Source organism: Canis aureus, chromosome 19 (genome assembly GCF_053574225.1).
Source record: "Canis aureus isolate CA01 chromosome 19, VMU_Caureus_v.1.0, whole genome shotgun sequence".
In the NCBI taxonomy this organism is placed as follows: domain Eukaryota; kingdom Metazoa; phylum Chordata; class Mammalia; order Carnivora; family Canidae; genus Canis; species Canis aureus.
Window position 1 is genome coordinate 33,404,906 of NC_135629.1, and position 20,359 is coordinate 33,425,264.

General features: G+C 43.9%; 1 protein-coding gene across 4 annotated transcripts in view; it reads right to left on the reverse strand.

Annotated features, from left to right (window-relative positions):
* Window positions 1-271: 271 nt before the first annotated feature.
* Window positions 272-20,359, reverse strand: part of ABHD6 (abhydrolase domain containing 6, acylglycerol lipase) — a 41,248-nt gene continuing 21,160 nt past the window's right edge. For all 4 annotated transcript variants that reach the window (XM_077858356.1, XM_077858358.1, XM_077858357.1 and 1 more), the window contains 7 exons: window positions 13,209-13,365; window positions 11,582-11,695; window positions 10,044-10,176; window positions 6,278-6,435; window positions 4,951-5,005; window positions 4,637-4,737; window positions 272-1,429 (listed from right to left, as the gene is read on the reverse strand). In XM_077858356.1, the coding sequence (XP_077714482.1) occupies window positions 1,253-1,429; window positions 4,637-4,737; window positions 4,951-5,005; window positions 6,278-6,435; window positions 10,044-10,176; window positions 11,582-11,695; window positions 13,209-13,365 (895 nt within the window). In that variant the 3' untranslated portion in view covers window positions 272-1,252. The remainder of the gene's footprint in view (window positions 1,430-4,636; window positions 4,738-4,950; window positions 5,006-6,277; window positions 6,436-10,043; window positions 10,177-11,581; window positions 11,696-13,208; window positions 13,366-20,359) is intronic.

A 20,359-nucleotide genomic window follows, 5' to 3' on the forward strand; every position in this document is an offset into this window, starting at 1 on the left:
GAAAAGACACTTCTTAAAGTTAACAGAAAATCTGCCAGCATTGTACTTAAATAGAAACTTAGGAGGATGCCTGGGTGGCTCAGTAGTTGAACCTCTGTCTTGGGCTCAGGTCGTGATCCTGGGGTCTTTAGATCGAGTCCCACAACAGGCTCTCCTTACGGAGAGCTTCTCCCTCTGCTTGTGTCTCTGCCTCTCTCTGTCTCTCATGAATAAATAAATAAAATCTTAAAAATAAAAATTAAAAAATAAATAAGAGCTTAGGAATCAGAACTGTCTGCATGTTGCTGATCTAGATTTATTAAATTTATTTCATGTCATTGTGGTCACGTTTACAGCTGTTTTAGATTTATTTTCAATCACATTACTGTTCACGGAATTCACAGAATTCATTAACAAACTAGTATTTTACACCCAACAGTCTTCATAGCACAGCAAGATAGAAAAGAGGCCCACGAGGCGCTTGTGTGGTGGAACCCGAGTCTGATTATAGCACATTATTGCTTCATTAGTCCTATTTTAAAAAATAATAAATTATTCCCAGGACACCTACCCTGCTAGGTGTTCTTCATACCTCGACGGGTCTGGGCTCCCTTATGCCAGGGGCTGACATGCGGGGGAGCCCATCAAACCACCCACCTGTGCTCTCCACTGCTCTGGCAGCTAGGAGGGCTAGCAGAAGTGGACCTGCACCCCTCCTCATGTGCTAACATTTCTTACAGTTTGCATTCTCCTGGTCTTGCAGTGGACACAGTGCATTCACATACGGGCCTCTATGCAAAACTTAAAACTAGACAGAAATGAGAAGGGCTCAGCAGATGGAGACTAATGCTCCTAAAACAGCCACTGACCATGCAGGGGAGAACGTCGAGGCAACAGGAAAACCTCGAGTTCTCAGTCTGTGAAGGATGTTTTAAAGGAAATGGCCTTGGTGATCACGGTCCAAGGCAGCTGCTTTGCAACATGAACTTGAAGACTTCCGGGTAGATTTCATGGCTGGGTTTTCTTTACTTTGTCCCACAGGAGTTTCTAGATTGTGAAAAAATATCTTGGAGATTCCCTCATGGCCCCCGAAGCTCTGTGGATCTGTCGAGACCGGGGACAGGGATGGTGGTGGGGGGGGGGGGGACTGGCCTCCTCAGGGACGCTGGCGCTCCGACCACGTTAGGGGCAGGATCCCTGAGAAACGGTGGCCGCGTCCGCTTCTGGAGATGGGGGTAGATGCTGTGTGTGAGCGCAGGCTGCGGTCGGGGTCTCAGTCCAGCTTCTTGTTGTTGCCTGGGCTGTGCACAGAAGCTAAGAAGTCAACGATGAGCTTGGCTGTCTTCCTGGGCCTCTCCATTACCACGGAATGCCCACAGTTTTCTAGAAGTTCCACCTGGCAGTTGGCGATTGACTTGGCCAACATGTCTGCACCAGACACGTCAAGCACCTGTGGGGCGAGAGCGGACGCTAGATAGAGAAGACTTACAAGCCTGTGTGTGTGCGGGGCCTGGCAGGGGTGATGTTTAGGACCAAATCACTTCAGGGGCACCTGGGTGGCTCCACTAGTTAAATGCCTGCCTTCAGCTCAGGTCATGATCCCAGGGTCCTGGGATCCAGCCCCACAATGGGCTTCCTACTCGTCAGGGGGCCTGCTTCTTTCTCTCCCTCTGCCCCCTCCCTGCTTGTGCTCTCTCTCTCACTCTCTCTCAAATAAATACATATTAAAAAAAAAAAAAAGGACCAAGTCACTTCAGCGTTGGTGCTCGTGGCTCTCTGACCGAAGCGACTGCATGCCTGTTTTATTCTGCAATCTCGTGCCAGGACTCATGTTCTGCCAGCATTATGAAAGGGGAAACACATAGTCCCTGCCCATGAGGAAGTTTCTTGGTCTGGTAGGGAAGCCAGGCTGGTCAGCAGACGAGGGCTCCCCTGGGGGAGACATCCTGGGAGCTGAGAGTGCACAGAGGGGAGAGATTTGCAGATGGTGGGCAGGTCATGGTGAGAGCAGGGAAGGCCTGGTGGAGAGATGGGCCTCTGTCTGAGGGCAGTGGGGAGCCATGGGGCTGTGTTAGAGATGGCCACAATCAGGCTGGACCCCGAGAATGCACCCTACCGTCCTGGACTAGAGACGGCCAGCTCTGGGAAGGGCACAACAGGGAAGACACAGGAGGTGAAGGCTAATTATCCCAAGCCAGGAGGAGAATGTTCCTTTGAAGGTCTTTTGGGGGTCCCCAGAGCTGTGTGACCACAGGCCCTGATATTTGTGAATGGGGAATGCTCTTCTGACACGAATGCCACGGCTCTCCAGGATTGACCCCTGACCCTTCCTGAACAATGCACTTAATTTCACTATCACCTGGGTTACCTTGCTGTTTATACTTGTCCAATGTTTTCTCCCCAACACTGTCCTGTAGTGTCAGATTTGCATTTGTTCCCTGTTTGTCATCACTTACACCTTCAACTCATCCCACACAGGAGGACCCCTCCTTTTACCTTCAATGCAAAAGCAAGACCCCTCACAAACTCAAGTGCTGTCTATTTTTGAGCTCCATCCTTGTCAACTCAGACTATTAAAACCAAGATTTTCCACCTGGGAACTGGGGTGAGCAGCATGCCTCAGCCACGGTAGGGAGCACAGAGCATGGCAAAGCACCCCCCTGGGCCACAAATAGGAGCAGCAAGTAGGGAGCTTAGTGAAAGGGGCACCCCATGGAGGAATCAGACACCTCTGCCAGCCCCATACTCACAGGAAAGGCTGCTCTGGTAATGGTCTGAGCAGAAATAAAGCCCAGCTTCTGTAGAATGCCCAGAGGAAATGCAGGTGGAGTCAACCAGTCAAAGCATGAAAAAGTAGTAATTCCCAACTGAAAATCTACCTTGCAGAGAGGTCAGGAACCATAGCTCAAAAATAACCCACATGAGTCTCTAGGTTTGACACTGTTAAGCTGGCCAATCCAGCATTCCCCATGGTCACTCAGAGGTATGTGAAATAGCTATGTGGACCCTCTGAAGGTATGCATGTCTATGGGAACTGCCTCAGCTATTTCTCAGGCAAGACATTCACATAGATGGTCAAACAATTTTCCTCCACCCCATTTCAGGCCAGAGCCAGGACTAGGGTGAGGGCAGTGAGGCACTTGCCTTGGGCACAAAATTTACGCAGGCTCCAAAGACCTCAGTAATCAAGATGAAGATTATTTTAATGCAGTATTTAGAAAATAAGCATTAATGCAAAAAGATCCATCTTGAACAAAATATAAAAATTACCAAGACAGGATCCAACCTTACACTCACATGACATACCTCACCCAGAATTTGAGCTCTGCATGCATTCTAATGGTAGGTAGACTAGAAGTTGCTGGATCCCCTGAGCCTAAGATGGTGACAGGCATGTAGCAGGTGCTCAATATAAATCTGTTAGCTGACTTAAATGTATAGGTAGTCAGGCGGTGGGATTGTCCCTTTGCTAGTGTGTTTATTTATGTTCTTGCTTGCTTGCTCACTCACTCACTGTATACTCTGGGTCTCCTGCATCCCAGGCACTGTGCTGGCAGGCCAAAGGGACGTAAACAGTAATAGACCTTGTATATCTCTACAAGGCCCTCCCACTCTGGTGGACTGAACACAGAGGGGGAAATACTTGAACTGATGCACAGAACTCTTTTTGGGAAGGGCTGCCAGGTTCTGCTGTGCAGGCTGTACAGTGCTTGGAATAGTGGTAAGCAAACAATGGCCCACTGCCTGTTTGTAGAAATAAAAGTTCACTGGAACTCTATCATGCCACTTGTTTGCATATTGTCTATGGCTGCTTTTGCACAGCAACAGAGCTCAGGATTTGCGACAGAGATAGTAGGGCCCATAAAGTCGAAAATATTTGCCGCCTTCACAGAAAACATATTAATCCATGCCTCAGAAAATGTAAGAAAGGTAGACAAGACAGTAAAAGCTGCCTCAAGGAAATAGGAATTGGGATCTGGGATGGAAAAGAGATCTCATTTTCATTATAAACCTTTTTTTGTACTCTTTAAAGTTTTTTGTACTATGAGACTACATGGTTTTGATAAAAGTGATTTAAAATTGCCTTTAAGGGCAGCTCCGGTGGCGCAGTGGTTTGGCGCTGCCTGCAGTTCAGGGTGTGATCCTGGAGACCTGGGATCGAGTCCCACGTCGGGCTCCCTGCATGGAGCCTGCTTCTCCCTCTGCCTGTGTCTCTGCCTCTCTCTCACTCTCTCTGTGTTAAATAAATCTTTTTTTAAAAAAAATAAATAAATAAAATTGCCTTTCATTTTATTTATTTTTAAGATTTTATTTATTTATTCATGAAAGACACAGAGAGAGAGGCAGGCTCCATGCAGGGAGCCCGATGCGAGATCGATCCCAGGACCATGGGATCACTCCCTGAGCCGAAGGTAGATGCTCAACCGCTGAGCCACCCAGGCGTCCCTAAAATCGCCTTTCATTTTAAAAGATCAAAATAATTGCTCTCAACGCAGAGAATGATGCTCCCCATAAATATCAGCACCTCACCAAGGTGCATTCTATCTCTTCCTGGTATCAGAAACCAGTCAGTGAGGCTCACTTGATAAAAGACCTCTTGCTTGTCCCCAGAAGCTGCTGTAACTGGCAAAGGAGGCCCCAGGGACACACTACATACCTGGTCTTGCTTCCCCCAAATGATCTGTGTGGGGACCTTGATCTTGTCCATGTTCTGATGGAGGGAGTATCTTGACTTCTCACTGACGATTTCCAAAAACACTTTGCAGACAAGGAAAACAAAGTGAGTGCATGCTGGGCTGTGCCGTGGGCACTGCTATAGAGTTCTGGGACAGTCATGGAGTCCGGGCCACCACTTTCTGTCTTTTAGGGGCCCCAGAAAGCTATCAAAGTGTCAGAAATGTAACATACAAAAGCCAGCCACCCACGAGGCTTCACTTGTCACAAGTGCAAAGCTTCAGCAGGGCTACTTACGCTTTCGGTAGAAGTTGTTATGAGGAATGCGGACGTCAACAAGGCCTTGAAGGATCTGCGGAGAAGTGGGCCACCGTTAGAAGGCAAGACACGGTGTGTTTCCTCAAGCCCCATGGCTCTGGGACAGCGAAGGAGGTAAGTCTAGCAATTTACGGCATTGTCAAGGTTTAGGGCCTGGTGTTCCAAATCCCCACCATGTAGGATGCATTGTAATTGGGAGTTAGGGTCAACTGATACTCTTTCCTTTGTAATTAGGAAGGAAATTGGCTAATCCTGGGAAGCCAAAGCATGTAAAAACACCTGACATGGGCTCATAGCCACTTCACCTGGACATATTCTCTGCTTAGCCTAAGATACAATCAAGGCTGGAAATAACATCAAGTAATTGTTTGGTTAGGTTTTTTTTTTAAGGTTTTTTTTTTTTTTTTTTTTTTTTTACAGATTTTATTTATTTATTCATGAGAGACAGAGACAGAGAGAGAGAGAAAGAGAAAGAGGCAGAGACACAGGCAGAGGGAGAAAGCAGGCTCCATGCAGGGAGCCCAACGTGGGACTTGATCCCAGGTCTTCAGGATCAGGCCCTGGGCTGAAGGTGGCACTAAACCATTGAACCACCAGGGTTACCCCCAAGATTTTATTTTTTTGAGAGAGGGAGAAAGAGAGCACAAGTGGGGAGAGGGACAGAGGGAGAAAGAGGAGCAGACTCCCCATTGAGCAAGGAGCCCGACACCCAACATGAGGCTTGATCCCAGGACGCTGGGATCATGACCTGAGCCAAAGGCAGATGCTTAACTGACTGAGCCACCCAGGTGCCCTGGTTCTTAATAATTCTTAAGAGTGTAAAGCAGTCCTAAAATTAAGAAAAGAGAAAAGGAAAAAAGTCTCTGCAATCTCTTGCCTCCCTCCGCCACTCTCCCTCTCTAGGGACCAGTCACACCCCCAACCCGCAGCCCCCTTCCAGTGTCTTGCACTTACCTATGTTCTTCCCATCTGTGTCCCCACTATTTCCTCAGAGGGGCTTAGCAAAGTCTCCTCTGCCGCCCTGCTTTCCATCACTATACCATTTTCACTTCCTCCATAGGACTTATCACAATTTGTAAGTATTTACTTGTTAATTGCACTGGCCTGTGTCTGCCCAGGTACCTTCTCTGTCTTCTTTCTTCACCACTGTCCAGACACGGTGCCTGGCATGTCACAGGCACAGTACAGACACCCGCTGAATGATGACAGAGAGGAGCACAAGAGGGAAGGGTACGAGCAGGAAGCTGGCACAGGCCACCCAAGCACTTGTCAGAGGGCAGGCCTATCGCAGCTGGGGTCACGGTACCTGCTGGGGCACCTTGAAGCGGACATAGGAGCAGAGCTGGAGCATTTCACTCATCTCTTCTGGGGTGGACGGGATCAAGGGGATCTTCTCGACGGCGGCTGAGTCCTGCAGTTCTTTGAGCCGCTGTACAAATTGATTATCAGTTGAGTACTGCAGGCCTGTGGGATTCAAACCAAAACATCTTGGCAATGTATCGACCTTCTTACCAACTCCCATTTTATATAGGAAACCTCTAATATCGGCCTAGAGCTAATATATTTCAGGTGCCTTTCCACCAGATTTCTTTTTCACTGCTACTGCCATCCTTGCTTGAAGTCTAAACCACATTCCGAGAAACACAGAAAAAAAACTCTTTCGGGATGTTTCAGGGATCGGTTGTTCAAACTGTGTGGTCCATGGACCAGCAGCACTGGAAGCCTGTAGAAAATGCAGAATCTCAGCCCCTCTCTTAAGTTTCTTGAATCCAAATCTGCACTTGATCAAGTTGCTAGGGAGGCACATGTAGCATAGAGTTTAAGCAGCATTAGTCTAGAAGACAACTTGCCTGAGCCCCTTCACATCGTATCATTGAGAGGAGAGCTAATAAAATACATGGTGGCAGGAATGGAGTGACTGACGCCTCCTTCCCTTGGCCTGGAGCCACTTAGTAATCTCTGTTTGAAGGTCAATACATTACCACAGGGAGAGAGAGAGGCCCCTTCTGAGCCACCCCCCATGTTGGGGCAGGAGGTGTCTGCTACATAGCCCCTCTTCCTCCCGGACAGCATTAGGTGCTCACTGAGACTGACCAGCATTTCCTATCTCCCTGAAGCAAAACACGAGAATTCACATGAGCTGATGTGCGCACAGGAGGGCAAAACTAGTTCTCACTTCCAATGCAGAGCCAAGGTCTAAGTGTTTAACTTCGCTGCTGGAGCTATATTTCACAAAGAAAGGTGGTGACACCAATACCGTGCTGCTGAGATCCACACTTTGCAAATCTCCCATATTCAGCAGTTCGTTTAAAGTTAGCACGGGCATTGTGAGGCTTTCGGGATGCCATGGGGCAGATTACAAGATCTACTTTCTTTTACTTTATTTACTTTTAAAAAGATTTTATTTACTTATTTGACAGAGCTAGAGAGAGCACAAGCAGAGGGGAGCAGCAGGCAGAGGGAGAGAGAGGAACAGACTCTTCACAGGGCAGAAGCCCGATGCGGGGCTCAATCCCAGGACCCCGGGATCATGACCTGAGCTGATGGCAGACGCTTAACCATCAGAGCCACCTAGGTACCCTTCCTTCTACTTTAAAAATAATCTTAGATTAAATGTCATGTGCTATCCTGGATTGGATCCTGGGGCAAAAAAAGGACATGAGTGGAAAAATTAATGGAATCCAATAAAGTTCAGTTAATAGTAGCACACCAGTGTTGGTTTCTAAGCTGTGACAAATTTACCATGGTAAGGCGAGCTGTTAACAATGCGGGAAGCTGGGTGAAAGATATATGGGACTCTACTATTTTTTAAACATTTCTGTAAATCTAAAATTTTTTAAAAAATATTTTATATATTTATTTTACAGAGAGAGAGAAAACACAAACAGGGGGAATGGCAGGCAGAGGGAGAGGGAGAAGCAGACCCCCTGCTGAGCAGGGCTCAATCCTAGGATCCTGGGGACCATGACCTGAGCCAAAGGCAGACACCCAACCAACTGAGCCACCCAGGCACCCCTTAAAATTATTTCAAAGTAAAAAAGCTTATCATTTCATTTCTACACACAAAAATCTTAATAAAGAGCACAAGTAGGGGGAGGGGTAGAGGGGGAGAGAGAGAATCTTAAGCGGCTCCATAAGTCAGTGCAGAGCCAGGTGCAGGGCTAGATCTCAAGACCCTGAAATCATGACCTGAGCCAAAATCAAGAGTCGGACACTTAACTGACTGAGCCATCCAGGTGCACCCAAATATCTTAATTTTAAATTTCTAATTGAAACTTAGGTGTGAAACTCTTCTCTGAGTAAATGAACACACATTCAAAAAAGCCAGTTAGATCTGACCTTCCATAAGTGATTAAAAATGTAAAAACTTCCAAAAGGAGCTATTTATCCAATTCTCAAACCTTATTACTACAAGGCCAAATGATTTCAGACATGGTACTTGGGAAAAAGAGAAAAGAAAACCCTTTGGGAGTTTACTTTCAATTTCAATGTCCTCAACAGACCTGAAAATGATTTTGGTGACAAAGATTTTAAAGGTCAGTTTCGTTAGGTTTCAGTAGAAGGTTTGACTCATGGCAAGTTCCAGCAGATAAAGGAGGTAGTGAGTAAGAGTGACATCAAAGAGGTAGCGGACATTAAAGGATTTCCAAAAAAGCCACACTTTGGGTTTTGGAGTCAGACAGCCTAGGATTTGTTCCTATTGCAGCTCTAGCAGTAACATAATTTCTTTGTGCCTCAATGTTCCCACCTATAAAATGAGCATACTATCTTGACCTGGATAGTAATTATCCATGTGAAAAGTTATTGAGATATACACTTACAATTTGGGTGATGTACTATGTGTAATTCATATTCCAATAAAGTATCAGAGAGGGAGCAGGAGAAGGAAAAAGAAAAAAAATTAAGATTTTCTAACACATTATAAATCCAAATTTGAAGACTTATTTAAGAAAAATGAATTTTTTTTTTGGAAAAATGAATTTTAAAAATCCAACTTCAGGGGCACCTGGCTGGCTCAGTCGATGGAGTATGCGACTCTAGATCTTGGAGTTGTAAGTCTGAATCCCTACTGGATACAGAGATTACTTAAAAAGATATAATCTTTTCTGGGACACCTGGGTGGCTCAGTGGTTGAGCATCAGCCTTTGGCTCAGGGTGTGGTTCTGGAGACCCGGGATTGAGTCCCACATCGGGCTCCCCTGAAGGAGCCTGCTTCTCCCTCTGCCTATGTCTCTGCCTCTCTCTGTCTCTCATGAATAAATAAAAAAATCTTAAAAAATATAATCTTTTTTTCCAATAAAATCTTTTTAAAAAATCCAACTTCAAATTGTAATTTCTAGGGACCTATTACAGTTCAAGTTGACACGTATATACATAAAAACACAGAAACTAGGGTTTTTTTATTTTTTTAAAAAAGATCTTGTCATGTGTTGAGGTTTCTGAGTTTTCACAAAAAAGGAGAGAGGCATAAAAATAGCATTTTCAAAAAAGCATTTTCACCTCATAAGAATATGGCAAGAACTAAATCCATATAAAGACCTTAGCTCGTAAAAGCTCAATAAATGGTGGATGTTAAGGGCACCTGGGTGGCTTAGTCAGTTGAGCATCCAACTGTTGGTTTCAGCTCAGGTCATGATCTCAGAGTCATGGGATCGAGCTCCGTATCAAGGTCTGTGCTAAGCGCAGAGTTTACTTGTCTTTTTCCCTTGACCCCTTCCCCTGCTCACGCTCTCCCTCTCTCTCAAATAAACAAATAAAATCTTTAAAAAAGGGTTGATGTTAATATTATCATTATATTTAAAAGTATTTATATGCTGCAAAGTACTAGACACATTTTAATTAACTACCTTGAATCCTTTGTGGAACAAGGCTGGCTCTAGATTTTAAAAGTTAGTATGGTTATGATTATGGTTATACAGCTATTGTTGGTTAGTTATCACTTAAGCGTTGCATAACTCTCAAGTAGACACCGAAAAATGGTTCTATAAGACAGTCAGTGCAGACACTGTTCTTTAGAGATTCAGACCGTGCCATGCTCAAGTCATGCACAGGGCTATTGCCTTATAACTCACCAGCAGGGCACACAAGACAAAGACTGCAGACATCTGATGGGTAGTAAGCGGCATATACCCCAGCCACATGGCCACCCATGGAGGTGCCTATCAGATGGAAGGGTTTTTTGTTCAGCTTGAGGCATTCTACAAACTAGGGAGGAAAATGAGAAAGAGCTTTGGTTATATAGCTGTAGACGGTAACTACAGATTATACAGCAGAAAACCTCTGTACTTCCCAGAAGAAGTGACAAGTAATGAACAAGGGCCTGCAATCTACTAGATCCTTACCCAGACAAGCCCTGTGGCATCTAATCCTCTTTACCTGGCACAGGTGACTGAAGGGTAATTTATAAGTATAAAACTGACAAGGATTCCCCAACTCACGAGCCAGCAAACTTTTTTTTAACAAAGGTCCCAAGGGAAAAATATTTTTTGCTTTGTGGGTCAAATGTTTTCTTTTGCAACTACTCAACTCTGCTGTTGTAGCACAAAGTGGCCAGAGGTAATATGTCAAAGAATAAGCATGGTTATATTCTAAGTAAACTTGGCTTACAATAATAGGTAGCAGGCCAACCATGGTTTGCTGACTCTTGCCCTACATTGAAAGCCCTTCCCACTCATCCACCCATCCATTTCATATAACGATCCACCTATCTGTCTATTCAACAATCTAACCATTCATCCAACCATCCACCCACATAAAAAAACCATTTATTGGATATCTATTATGTACAAGGAACTAAAGTCAGCTCTTAAGGATATAGCAGACCCCAAAAGACTAGGTTCCTGACCTCATCAGAATACACACTTTAAAGGGGGTTAGGTTGGACACAGACATCAAATAAATAACCTCATCTGGGGAAAATTCATAATGTCAATCTGAAACTTACGAATACTAAATTCTGAAGTGGCTCATGAGTCCCATAACCTTGAAAGCCCAGCCAGAGAGAGGCTGAAGCTAGATGCTAAAACAGAACAAAATGCAAAGAGTACCTGCCCCATCCTCCACAACTAGGCAGAAGGGCTATCGTTATATTATGTCATGTAGGTAGTAAGCAAAAGATAGACTCCAGGGAAATGGTCTTGAGAATTCTAAAATCCTTTTTTAAAGAGCTAAAAAATGTCCATATCATGTTTCTTGAGAAATAACTAAAATGGGCTTAAAGGAGAACAGTCTGCAATAGGTCCTGGCCCTCCACAGCTGACTAATGATACCATTAGGGTGCCATTTTGTTTAAAAATATCTGTAGTCAGAATGCATTGGAGACTGGTTACAAGTCAGCATAGAACTCTCTTACCTGCTCTCTGGACCTGGGTATACGAAGTGGGTAAGATATGAGCATTTTTTTTTTAAGATTTTATTTATTTATTCATGAGAGACACACATAGAGAGAGACAGAGAGGCAGAGACACAAGCAGAGGGAGAAGCAGGCTCCATGTGATGTGGGATTCAATCCCGGGTCTCCAGGATCACGTCCCGGGCTGAAGGCAGCACTAAACCGCTGAGCCACCCAGGCTGCCCAGTATGAGCAATTTTGGGTGGAGCCTCCTCTTACCTGGTGTATTCTCTTTACTTGCCCATCTATAGACAGGTCATCCAGGGAGGATCGGGTGGTCCCCTCATGTCCTGGCATGTCCACACAGACCAAGTGCAGATTCTTTGGAAGGAACTAAGAACACACAGGTGCAGAGAGTCAGTATGTGGTGTGCAGGACATGTCTGCTCACTCTTCTAGGGAGGTTGCCCCCACTTACAAGTGACCTAGACAGCCATCCCTGAGGATGTATGGGCCTAAGCTACCCAGTGTCTTATCCTAGTTACATCTGATGTGAGTAAGCACTGCCAGTAGTTTCATAGGGAGCAGAGGCCCTCAAAGACCAAGACTCAAATGGAAGGGAACTCAGGAGGCTCTGGAATAGGGGGGAAGTGGGGGACAAAGGTTGGGGTAGCCTGCTTGAGTCTCTCACTCTTTTTTTTAAAATAGAACTGTTTTCTCAAATGATCTTGCTTTATTTTTTTTTAGATTTTTACTTATTTGACCAGGAGAGAGAGCGAGAGAGCAAACAAGCAGGGGGAGCAGCAGAGGGAGAGGGACAAGGAGAAGTAGGCTCTCCACCAAGCAGGGAGCCCAATGCGGGACGTGATCCCAGAACTCTGGGATCATGACCTGAGCCAAAGGCAGATGCTTAACTCATTGAGCCACCCAGATGCCCCTCGCTCTTTCTTGATCCCAGTTGATAGGTACTAACTCCTTCCCTTTCACCCCTTCCACACTTATTCTAGTTGTGTAGCCACTGACTTGGAACTAGGAAAGAAGCCTCTGTTCTCCCAGAACTCTGGGCAGCTCCAGAGCCAACAGGAGCAAAGCTCAGAAACATGTCTGATCACACTGCTTCTGATTTCAACCTTTTTTTTTTTTTTTTTTTCGCATTGAGGTCTAATTCCTGGAATGATTATCCTAAAACACCTTCCATTTATATTTATGCCACTTTTTACCAGAAGCTGAGAAATATCAGTTAGCAATACACAACTACCAGTTATACCAAAACCATCTGAGGTGGGTCAGGAAGCAAGAGGTTTGTTAAGGCATAAGGATGACTTTCCTTCCAGTAGAATTTGGAAATGAGAAGAGAACTATAGGATGTGTGAGCCTTTCCCCCTGCTGTAGATCCTACTTGGAATCATTCAGGTATGGTTCTGCTTGAGGTGGGAGTCTGGGGAACTTCCCTCCCAAGACATGGGGCTTGAACTCCCAACCCATGAGATCTCGAGTCATATGCTCTACCGACTAAGCCAGGCAGGCACCCCTATACTGAATTAGTTTTGGGGGTTTTCTTGTTTTTTTTTTTTTTTAAGATTTTAATTTATTTATTTGAGAGAGAGAGAGAGAGAGCACAAGCAGGGGGAGCTACGGGCAGAGGGAGAGGGAGTAGCAGACTCTCCACTGAGCAGGGAGCCCAACATGGGGCTGGATCCCAGGACCCTGGATCATGACCTGAGCTGAAGTCAGAGGCTTACCCAACTGAGCCATGCAGGTACCCCCTGAATTAGTTTTAAGATGATTTGAACCACAGTTCTGGGTTCCCTTGGCTCTCCATCATTGCTGATGACATCACATGTAAGTAGACACTCTTTTCTTTACTGAGTGACACCCTGTTGAGAGAGAAGAACCTAGAACTGCACCTTGACCACACTGAGCCACATATCCTTGTGTGCAGAGAATCCATGGAGCATGAGGATGGACGGTTTGGGCCCAGGCCTGCCCCGGAAAGAATAGCAGAACTGATAGTCTTCATGGTACGCGTAGCGGACCTGCATGCCCAGTGTTCTCCGCCAGTACCTGGAGAAGAAAAACAGAGGCGAAACAAAATTAGCAAGCTCCAGAGAAGTGGCTTTGGGAGGGGCATGCACCCTCTCCACACTCCTACTTCCCTCAGCTTCCCTCTTCCTCCTCCCCACAGGTTCCCACAGAGCTTCACCCTCAGGGAGCACAGAGTGGAACCATTTCAGGAAGCAGTTTAAATAAATATCCTGGTATGTATTCTTCTAATACTTCTAACTAGGGGGAGGAAAAAGAGTGTTTTCTGAAGAAGCATGACACATAATAACCTTTTGTTCATCTATAGATCTATATTTTTAGCAGCTTCAATGGTGGTATGATGGAGTAGGTGGTGGGATTGCCCGAGCTACCTCAATGGCCTTTCTCTGCCTTGCTTCCCTGAGCCACAGCTGAATTCGAAGTGGCTGGCAGTAAGGCTGGGAAGAACTCCAGAACGGCCAAGACAAAGGCAGCTTCCCCTGGCAGAGAGCTGGTGTGCAGTTCCTGGTGGGCCATATTCACAGACGCCTGAAATCTAGGACGAATAGCCATGAGTGCTATTCGCGTAGCGTGGGGGACAGTGCGGCTAACCTGGAGTAAGGACCTCACCGCAGAGCGACTCTGAGGGGCAAGAGAGGCACCCCAGACTTGAAGGTAAAGCAGCTCGCTATTTGTGGAGATGAAGAACTAGCCTCTCTCATCAAGGCCATGATTGCTGATGGTGGTATCATTCCACACATCCACAAATCTCTGGTTGGGGAGAAAGGCCAAGAGAAGACTGTCCTTACAAGGCGTGCCTGGGTTTCTTACAATCTCAGGATTAAACCCTCTGACAGCTGTTCTGACTGGGTGAGTCCAGGGGACTCTTAGCTCTGTGAAAAAACACAATTTTGTTACAAAAGTAAGTCTATTTGAGCAAGTGGGAAGTATTTTTGTTTTTAAAGATTTTATTTATTTATTCATGAGAGACACAGAAAGAGAAGCAGAGACACAGGCAGGGGGAGAAGCAGGTTCCCTGCAGGGACCCTGATGCAGGACTCGATCCCAGGACCTCAGGATCATGACCTGAGCCAAACACAGATGCTTCACCACTGAGTCACCCAGGTGCCCTATCAAGTGGGAAGTGTAATTCACTTTCCAACCAAACAAAGTCCTGCTTTTTGAGTCTTAACCTTATTTAAGTGTTGCTGTAGCTTCAAAGAAGGTATTGATTTTTAACTAGTGGATTTTGATTGAGTGGATTTTAACTGTGATGCAGAAGTCATAGTAACAAACATTTGTTTTAATACAGATACTATTTCCACTCTGGTGGATAAGCTCAATAAGGGTCACATCCCCCCTCCCCAAACATATATACACATAAATGTATTAAAATATATTAATTATATGTATATGTAATACATAATTAATATATGCTGGTTTCTTACCCCTAGAGATTTTGAGTGAGAACTTGACTTTTTTTGAAGACTTTATTTATTTGAGAGAGAGAAAGAGAGAGAGAGAGCGCGCAACAGAAAACAGGAGCTGGGGGGAGGGGTAGAGGGAGAGGGAGAAGCAGGCTCCCCGCTAAGCAGGGAGCCTGACATGGGGGTTATCCCAGGGCTCTGGGATCATGACCCAAGCCAAAGGCAGATGCTTAACCAACTGAGCCATCCAGGCACGCGAAAACTTGACTTTTAAGAACTATCTGCATCAGTTCTCTGGCTTTATTCCTCACAACATATGGCAGCTGGTTGAAAGCTCAGCTTCTGTTGGGTTACGTAAGACTTGGCAGTGCTGGGGTTTGGCCTGAATTCGACTTCAACATGGAATTACCTTCAAACAAATTGAACTCTCTGCATGAAGAATCTCTCCAAGATGAAAGATAATTAATTTAATCAGAGATTCACTTTGTGGTATACTTTGCACCAGAGAGGTAGCCAAGTCTTGCAAAAAGCATATAGCCTAAACGGACCAGTGTTAACCCTCAGTGTAAATAAATGGAGGAGATAAGGATATATATTCATATTTACTTGCATCTGCATATAAAACACAGGAGAGCATATACAAGGCGCTATTACAGTGAGTATCTGGAGCAGAGGCGGGGGTTATAGTGAGAAGTAGGTGGAAAGGAACAGTGGTAGGAGAGAGACTTTTACCACTTTCCTTTTTCAATGAAATGCATTGCCTATTCAAAACATTAAAAATAACATTGGCAAAAAAAAAAAAAAAAAAAAAAATAACATTGGCTAGCTTAAAAGCTCTTATGACAAAGCAAGCATATTTTGCATATAACATATCAAAATTCTAAATCATGGCACCGTAACATGAGTTCATTCATTCATTCATTCATATCCAAGTTCATTCATTTATTGACTATATGATGTTTTCTCTTATGACAAAGCAAGCATATTTTGCATATAACATATCAAAATTCTAAATCATGGCACCGTAACATGAGTTCATTCATTCATTCATTCATATCCAAGTTCATTCATTTATTGACTATATGATGTTTCTTAAAAATTCAGTATAATTGATATACAATGTTTTATTAGTTTCAGGTATACAATATAGTGCTTGGACAATTCTATACATTACTCAGTGCTCACCACAATAAATGTAGTTGCCATCTGTCACCATACAACACCCATGTGACAGCATACTGTTTTTACAGTCTTCTTGACTATATTCCCTGTGCTGTACTTTTGATCTCTGTGACTCATTTATTTTATAACTGGAATGATGTACATCTTAATTCCTTCTACTCATTTTGCCCCTACCCCCACCCTCTTCTCCTTTGGCAACTACTAGTTTGTTTTCTGCATTTATGATTCTGTTTCTGTTTTTTGTTTGCTCATTTGTCTTGTTTTTTAGATTCCTCACATCAGTATTTCTCTTTCTCTGACTTATGTATGTCACTTAGCATAATATCCTCTAGGTACATCCATGTTGTCACAAATGACAAGCTCTTTTTTATGGCTGAGTGATTGATAGTCCATATATATATATTCCTCCAAGATCCAGACCCTTCATCGTACAAGTCTCAGCGTTACTAGATTACAAGAACCTCTGAAGAAAAGTACTTCAATGTTTATTTTTTAATTGTGATAAAATACGCATAACAGAAGATTCACCATTTTAACCATACAATTCAGTGACAGTAAGTACATTCACAATGTGGTATATTAGCCATCACGATATCAATTTTGGAAACTTTTTGATCATCCCAAATAGAAATTCTTTTTTGGGGGGGGCACCTGGGTAGCTCAGCTGGTTAAATCTCTGCTTTTGGCTCAGGTTATGATCTCAGGGTCCTGGGATAGAGCCTCACATCTGGTTCCCTGCTCGGTGGCAAGTCTGCTTCTCCCTTTCCCTCTCTCCCTCCTCCCCTGTTCATGTTCTCTTTCTCAAATAAAGAATTAAAAAGATGTTTATTTATTTGAAAGAGAGAGTGAGATAGCACGGGCAGAGGGAGTGGCAGCAGGAGAGGGAGAAGCAGGCTCCTCTACAACACTGTTCTTTTGTGTCTGGCTTATTTCACTTCGCATGATGATTTCAAGGTTCATCCATGTTTTAGCAGGTATTGGAATTTCATTCCTTTTTTAAAACTGAATACTATTCCATTGTATATAGGTACCACACTTTTTTAAAAAAGATTTTATTTATTTATTTATGAAAGACACAGAAAGAGAGGCAGAGACATAGGCAGAGAGAGAAGCAGACTCCATTCAGGGAGCCCGATGTGGGACTTGATCCTGGGACTCTGGGATCACGACCTGAGCTGAAGGCAGATGCTCAATCGCTGAGCCACCCAGGTGTCCCTAGGTACCACATTTTGTTTATCATTCATCTGTTGATGAATTTTGGGCAGTTTCATTTTTTTGGCTATTTTGAGTAATGCTGCTATGAACATCAGTATACAAATATCTGTTTGAGTCTTTGCTTTCAAGTTTTTGGGATATATACCCAGAAGTAGAATTGCTGGATCATAAGGTAATTCTATGTGTAATTTTTTTGAGGAACCACTAAATTTGTCCACAGCAGCTGTACTATTTCACATTTCTACCAGTGATATACAAGGGTTTCCCTATATAGCCTCACTAACACTTATTCTCCATTTGTTTTTTTTTAAATAGCCACCCTAAAAAATATATATAATAATAGCTGCTCTGATAGGTGTGTAGCATTTCACTGTGATTCTGATTTGCATTTCCCTAATGACTAGGATGTGGGGTATAGATCTCTTTTCATTGAGATACAATTGATATATCTTAAAAGTCACTCTTTTAAAGGGTACAATTGAGGACCTTTTAAAAAAATATTTTATTCATGAGAGACACAGAGAGAGAGGCAGAGACATAGGCAGAGGGAGAAGCAGGCTCCACACAGGAAGCCCAATGTGGGACTCAATCCCAGGACTCCGGGATCACGAACTGAGCCGAAGGCAGATGCTCAACTGCTGAGCCACCCCGGTGTTCCGAGGACTTTTTTTTTTAAAGTATATTCACAAAGTAGTGCAACCATTACCACTATCTATTTCTGGAACACTTTCATCAAAAAGAAACAAGACTGAACTGTACACTTTAAAAGGAGTAGAATGGGGGATCCCTGGGTGGCGCAGCAGTTTGGCGCCTGCCTTTGGCCCAGGGCACGATCCTGGAGACCCGGGATCGAGTCCCACGTCGGGCTCCTGGTGCATGGAGCCTGCTTATGTCTCTGCCTCTCTCTCTCTCTCTGTGACTATCATAAATAAATAAAAAATAAAAATAAAAAAAGGAGTAGAATGGTAAATTTACCACAATTAAAAAAAAATCCACACTGGTTAGCACTCACTCTCCATTGCCCTCTCCCTATAGGTCCTTCATGTGTCTAGTTTCCTTCATGTCTCTTTGTGTTTACTTTACGGATCAGCTTATTCTGGACATCTAATATAAATGGGGTCATTCAGTATGTGGTTTTTTGGTGTCTGGCTTATTTTGCTCAGCATAATGTTTTGTTTTTTTTTTAAAGATTTTATTTATTTATTCAAGTTGCTCCACATTCATACTGGGTTGGATATTATTTCCCCCAAATTTATGTCTACCTGGAACCTGTGGATATGACCTTATTTGGAAACAGTGTCTTCCTAGTTATAATCAAGTTGAGTTGAGGTCATACTGGACTAGGGTTGGCCCCAGACCCAATATGGCTAGTGCCCTTATAAAAAGAGGGAATTTGGACCCAGAAACACACAGAAGGAAGAACACCATGTGATACACAGAGACAGACAGTAGAGTGACACATCTGTACATGAAGCACATGTGTATAAGTCAAAGAATGCCCAGGATTGCTTACAGTCACTGGAAACTAGGGAAGAGGCACTGAACAGATTCTCCCTCAGAGCCTCCAGAAGTAACTAACCTTGCCAACACCTTGATTTGGTATTTCCACCCTCCAGAACTGTGAGAGAATAAATTTCTGTTGTTTTAAGTCACCTAAATTGTGGTTGTTTGTCACAGCAGCTCTAGGAAATGAATACAACGTCCTTGCCCAGACTTGGAATTATTAGGCTGTTTCACTTTAGCCATACTGGTGGGTGTGAAATGGCATCTCATTGTGATTTGTCTTTTTTTTTTTTTTAAGATTTTTATTTATTTATTCATGAGAGTCATAGAGAGAGGAGGAGAGATATAGGCAGAGGGAGAAGCAGGTTCCCTGTGAAGAGCCCAATGTGGGACTCAATCCTGGGACTCCAGGATCACGGCCTGAGCTGAAGGTAGATGCTCAACCACTGAGCCACCTGGGCGTCCCTCACTGTGGTTTTATTAAATTTCCTGTATGGCCAATGAAGTTGAGCATCATTACATATGTTTACTGGCCATTTGGATAACCTCTGTTGTGAGGTTTTTCTGTGTTTCCTTATAAAAGCGTTATTGTTTCATTTAGATCTATAATCCACCCAGATTTGATTTTTGTGCATGGTACAAGGTTGTGGATGAGGCCGTATTCTTTTTTATAGCTGCATTACAAAGTACCAAGCTTAGCAGCCTCAAACAACACTCAATTATTAACTCACGGTTCTGCAGGTCAGGAGGGAGCTTAGCCGAGTTCTCTTCTGAACGTACCACAAAGCTGAAATCAAGGCATCAGCTGGCTCTGATCTGGAAGCTCTGAGAAGGAATCCGCTTCCAAGCTTATTATATTTAGGTTATTAGCAGAATTCAGTTCCTTGTGGTCTAGGACTAAGATCCCTGCTGTCTAGCTGGTTGTCAGCCAGGGGCTGTCTGCTCCTAGAACCCACTGGCATTCCTTCTCATGGGGCCCTCTCCGACTGCAAACCAGCCATAGCACTGAGTCTTTCTCGTGCTTTGAATCCCTTCATTGTTAAGTGCTAATAGGATTGGATCAGGCCTCCTCAGATAATCCTGTCTTTGGGTCAACTGTAATACAACATAACAACTATGGGAGTGATTTGTCATCATATCCACAGTTTCTGGGGATTCAACAGGTAGATATTTAAGGGGCTGTTTTAGTAACTCTGCCCACCAAAGAGGTCACGATTAACTTTTTTTCCCAGATGGATAGCTAGTTGACACAGCCCCTTTCCCCCCTGCAAAGCAGTGCACGTTTATCATAATTCAAGGGACTGTATCTACATGCATCTGTTCCTGGGCTGTCCCGCCCCACTGGTTGGCCCTACTTTGTGCAATTTTACACTGCCTTGATTTACTGTTGCTTCATAATTAGGTTTGACAGCTGGGCATGTAAATCATCTAGCATTGTTCTTCTTCGGGACTATCTTGCTTAATTGGCTCTTTGCTTTTCTTTACAAGTTTAAGAAGCAGTTTATTAAATTCCATAAAAAAAACTTGCTGGGATTTTAAATGGGTGTACAGTGAATCTATATAGCATTTTAGGGAAGTCTGGTATGCCAGTGATAAAAAGCCTTCCAACTCACAAATACTAGTCTCTACCTCCATTACTTTAGGTCTTTCAACATTCCTCTAATACTTCATAATTCTTTAGACTCATTCTTATTCTGTATTTCTTGATT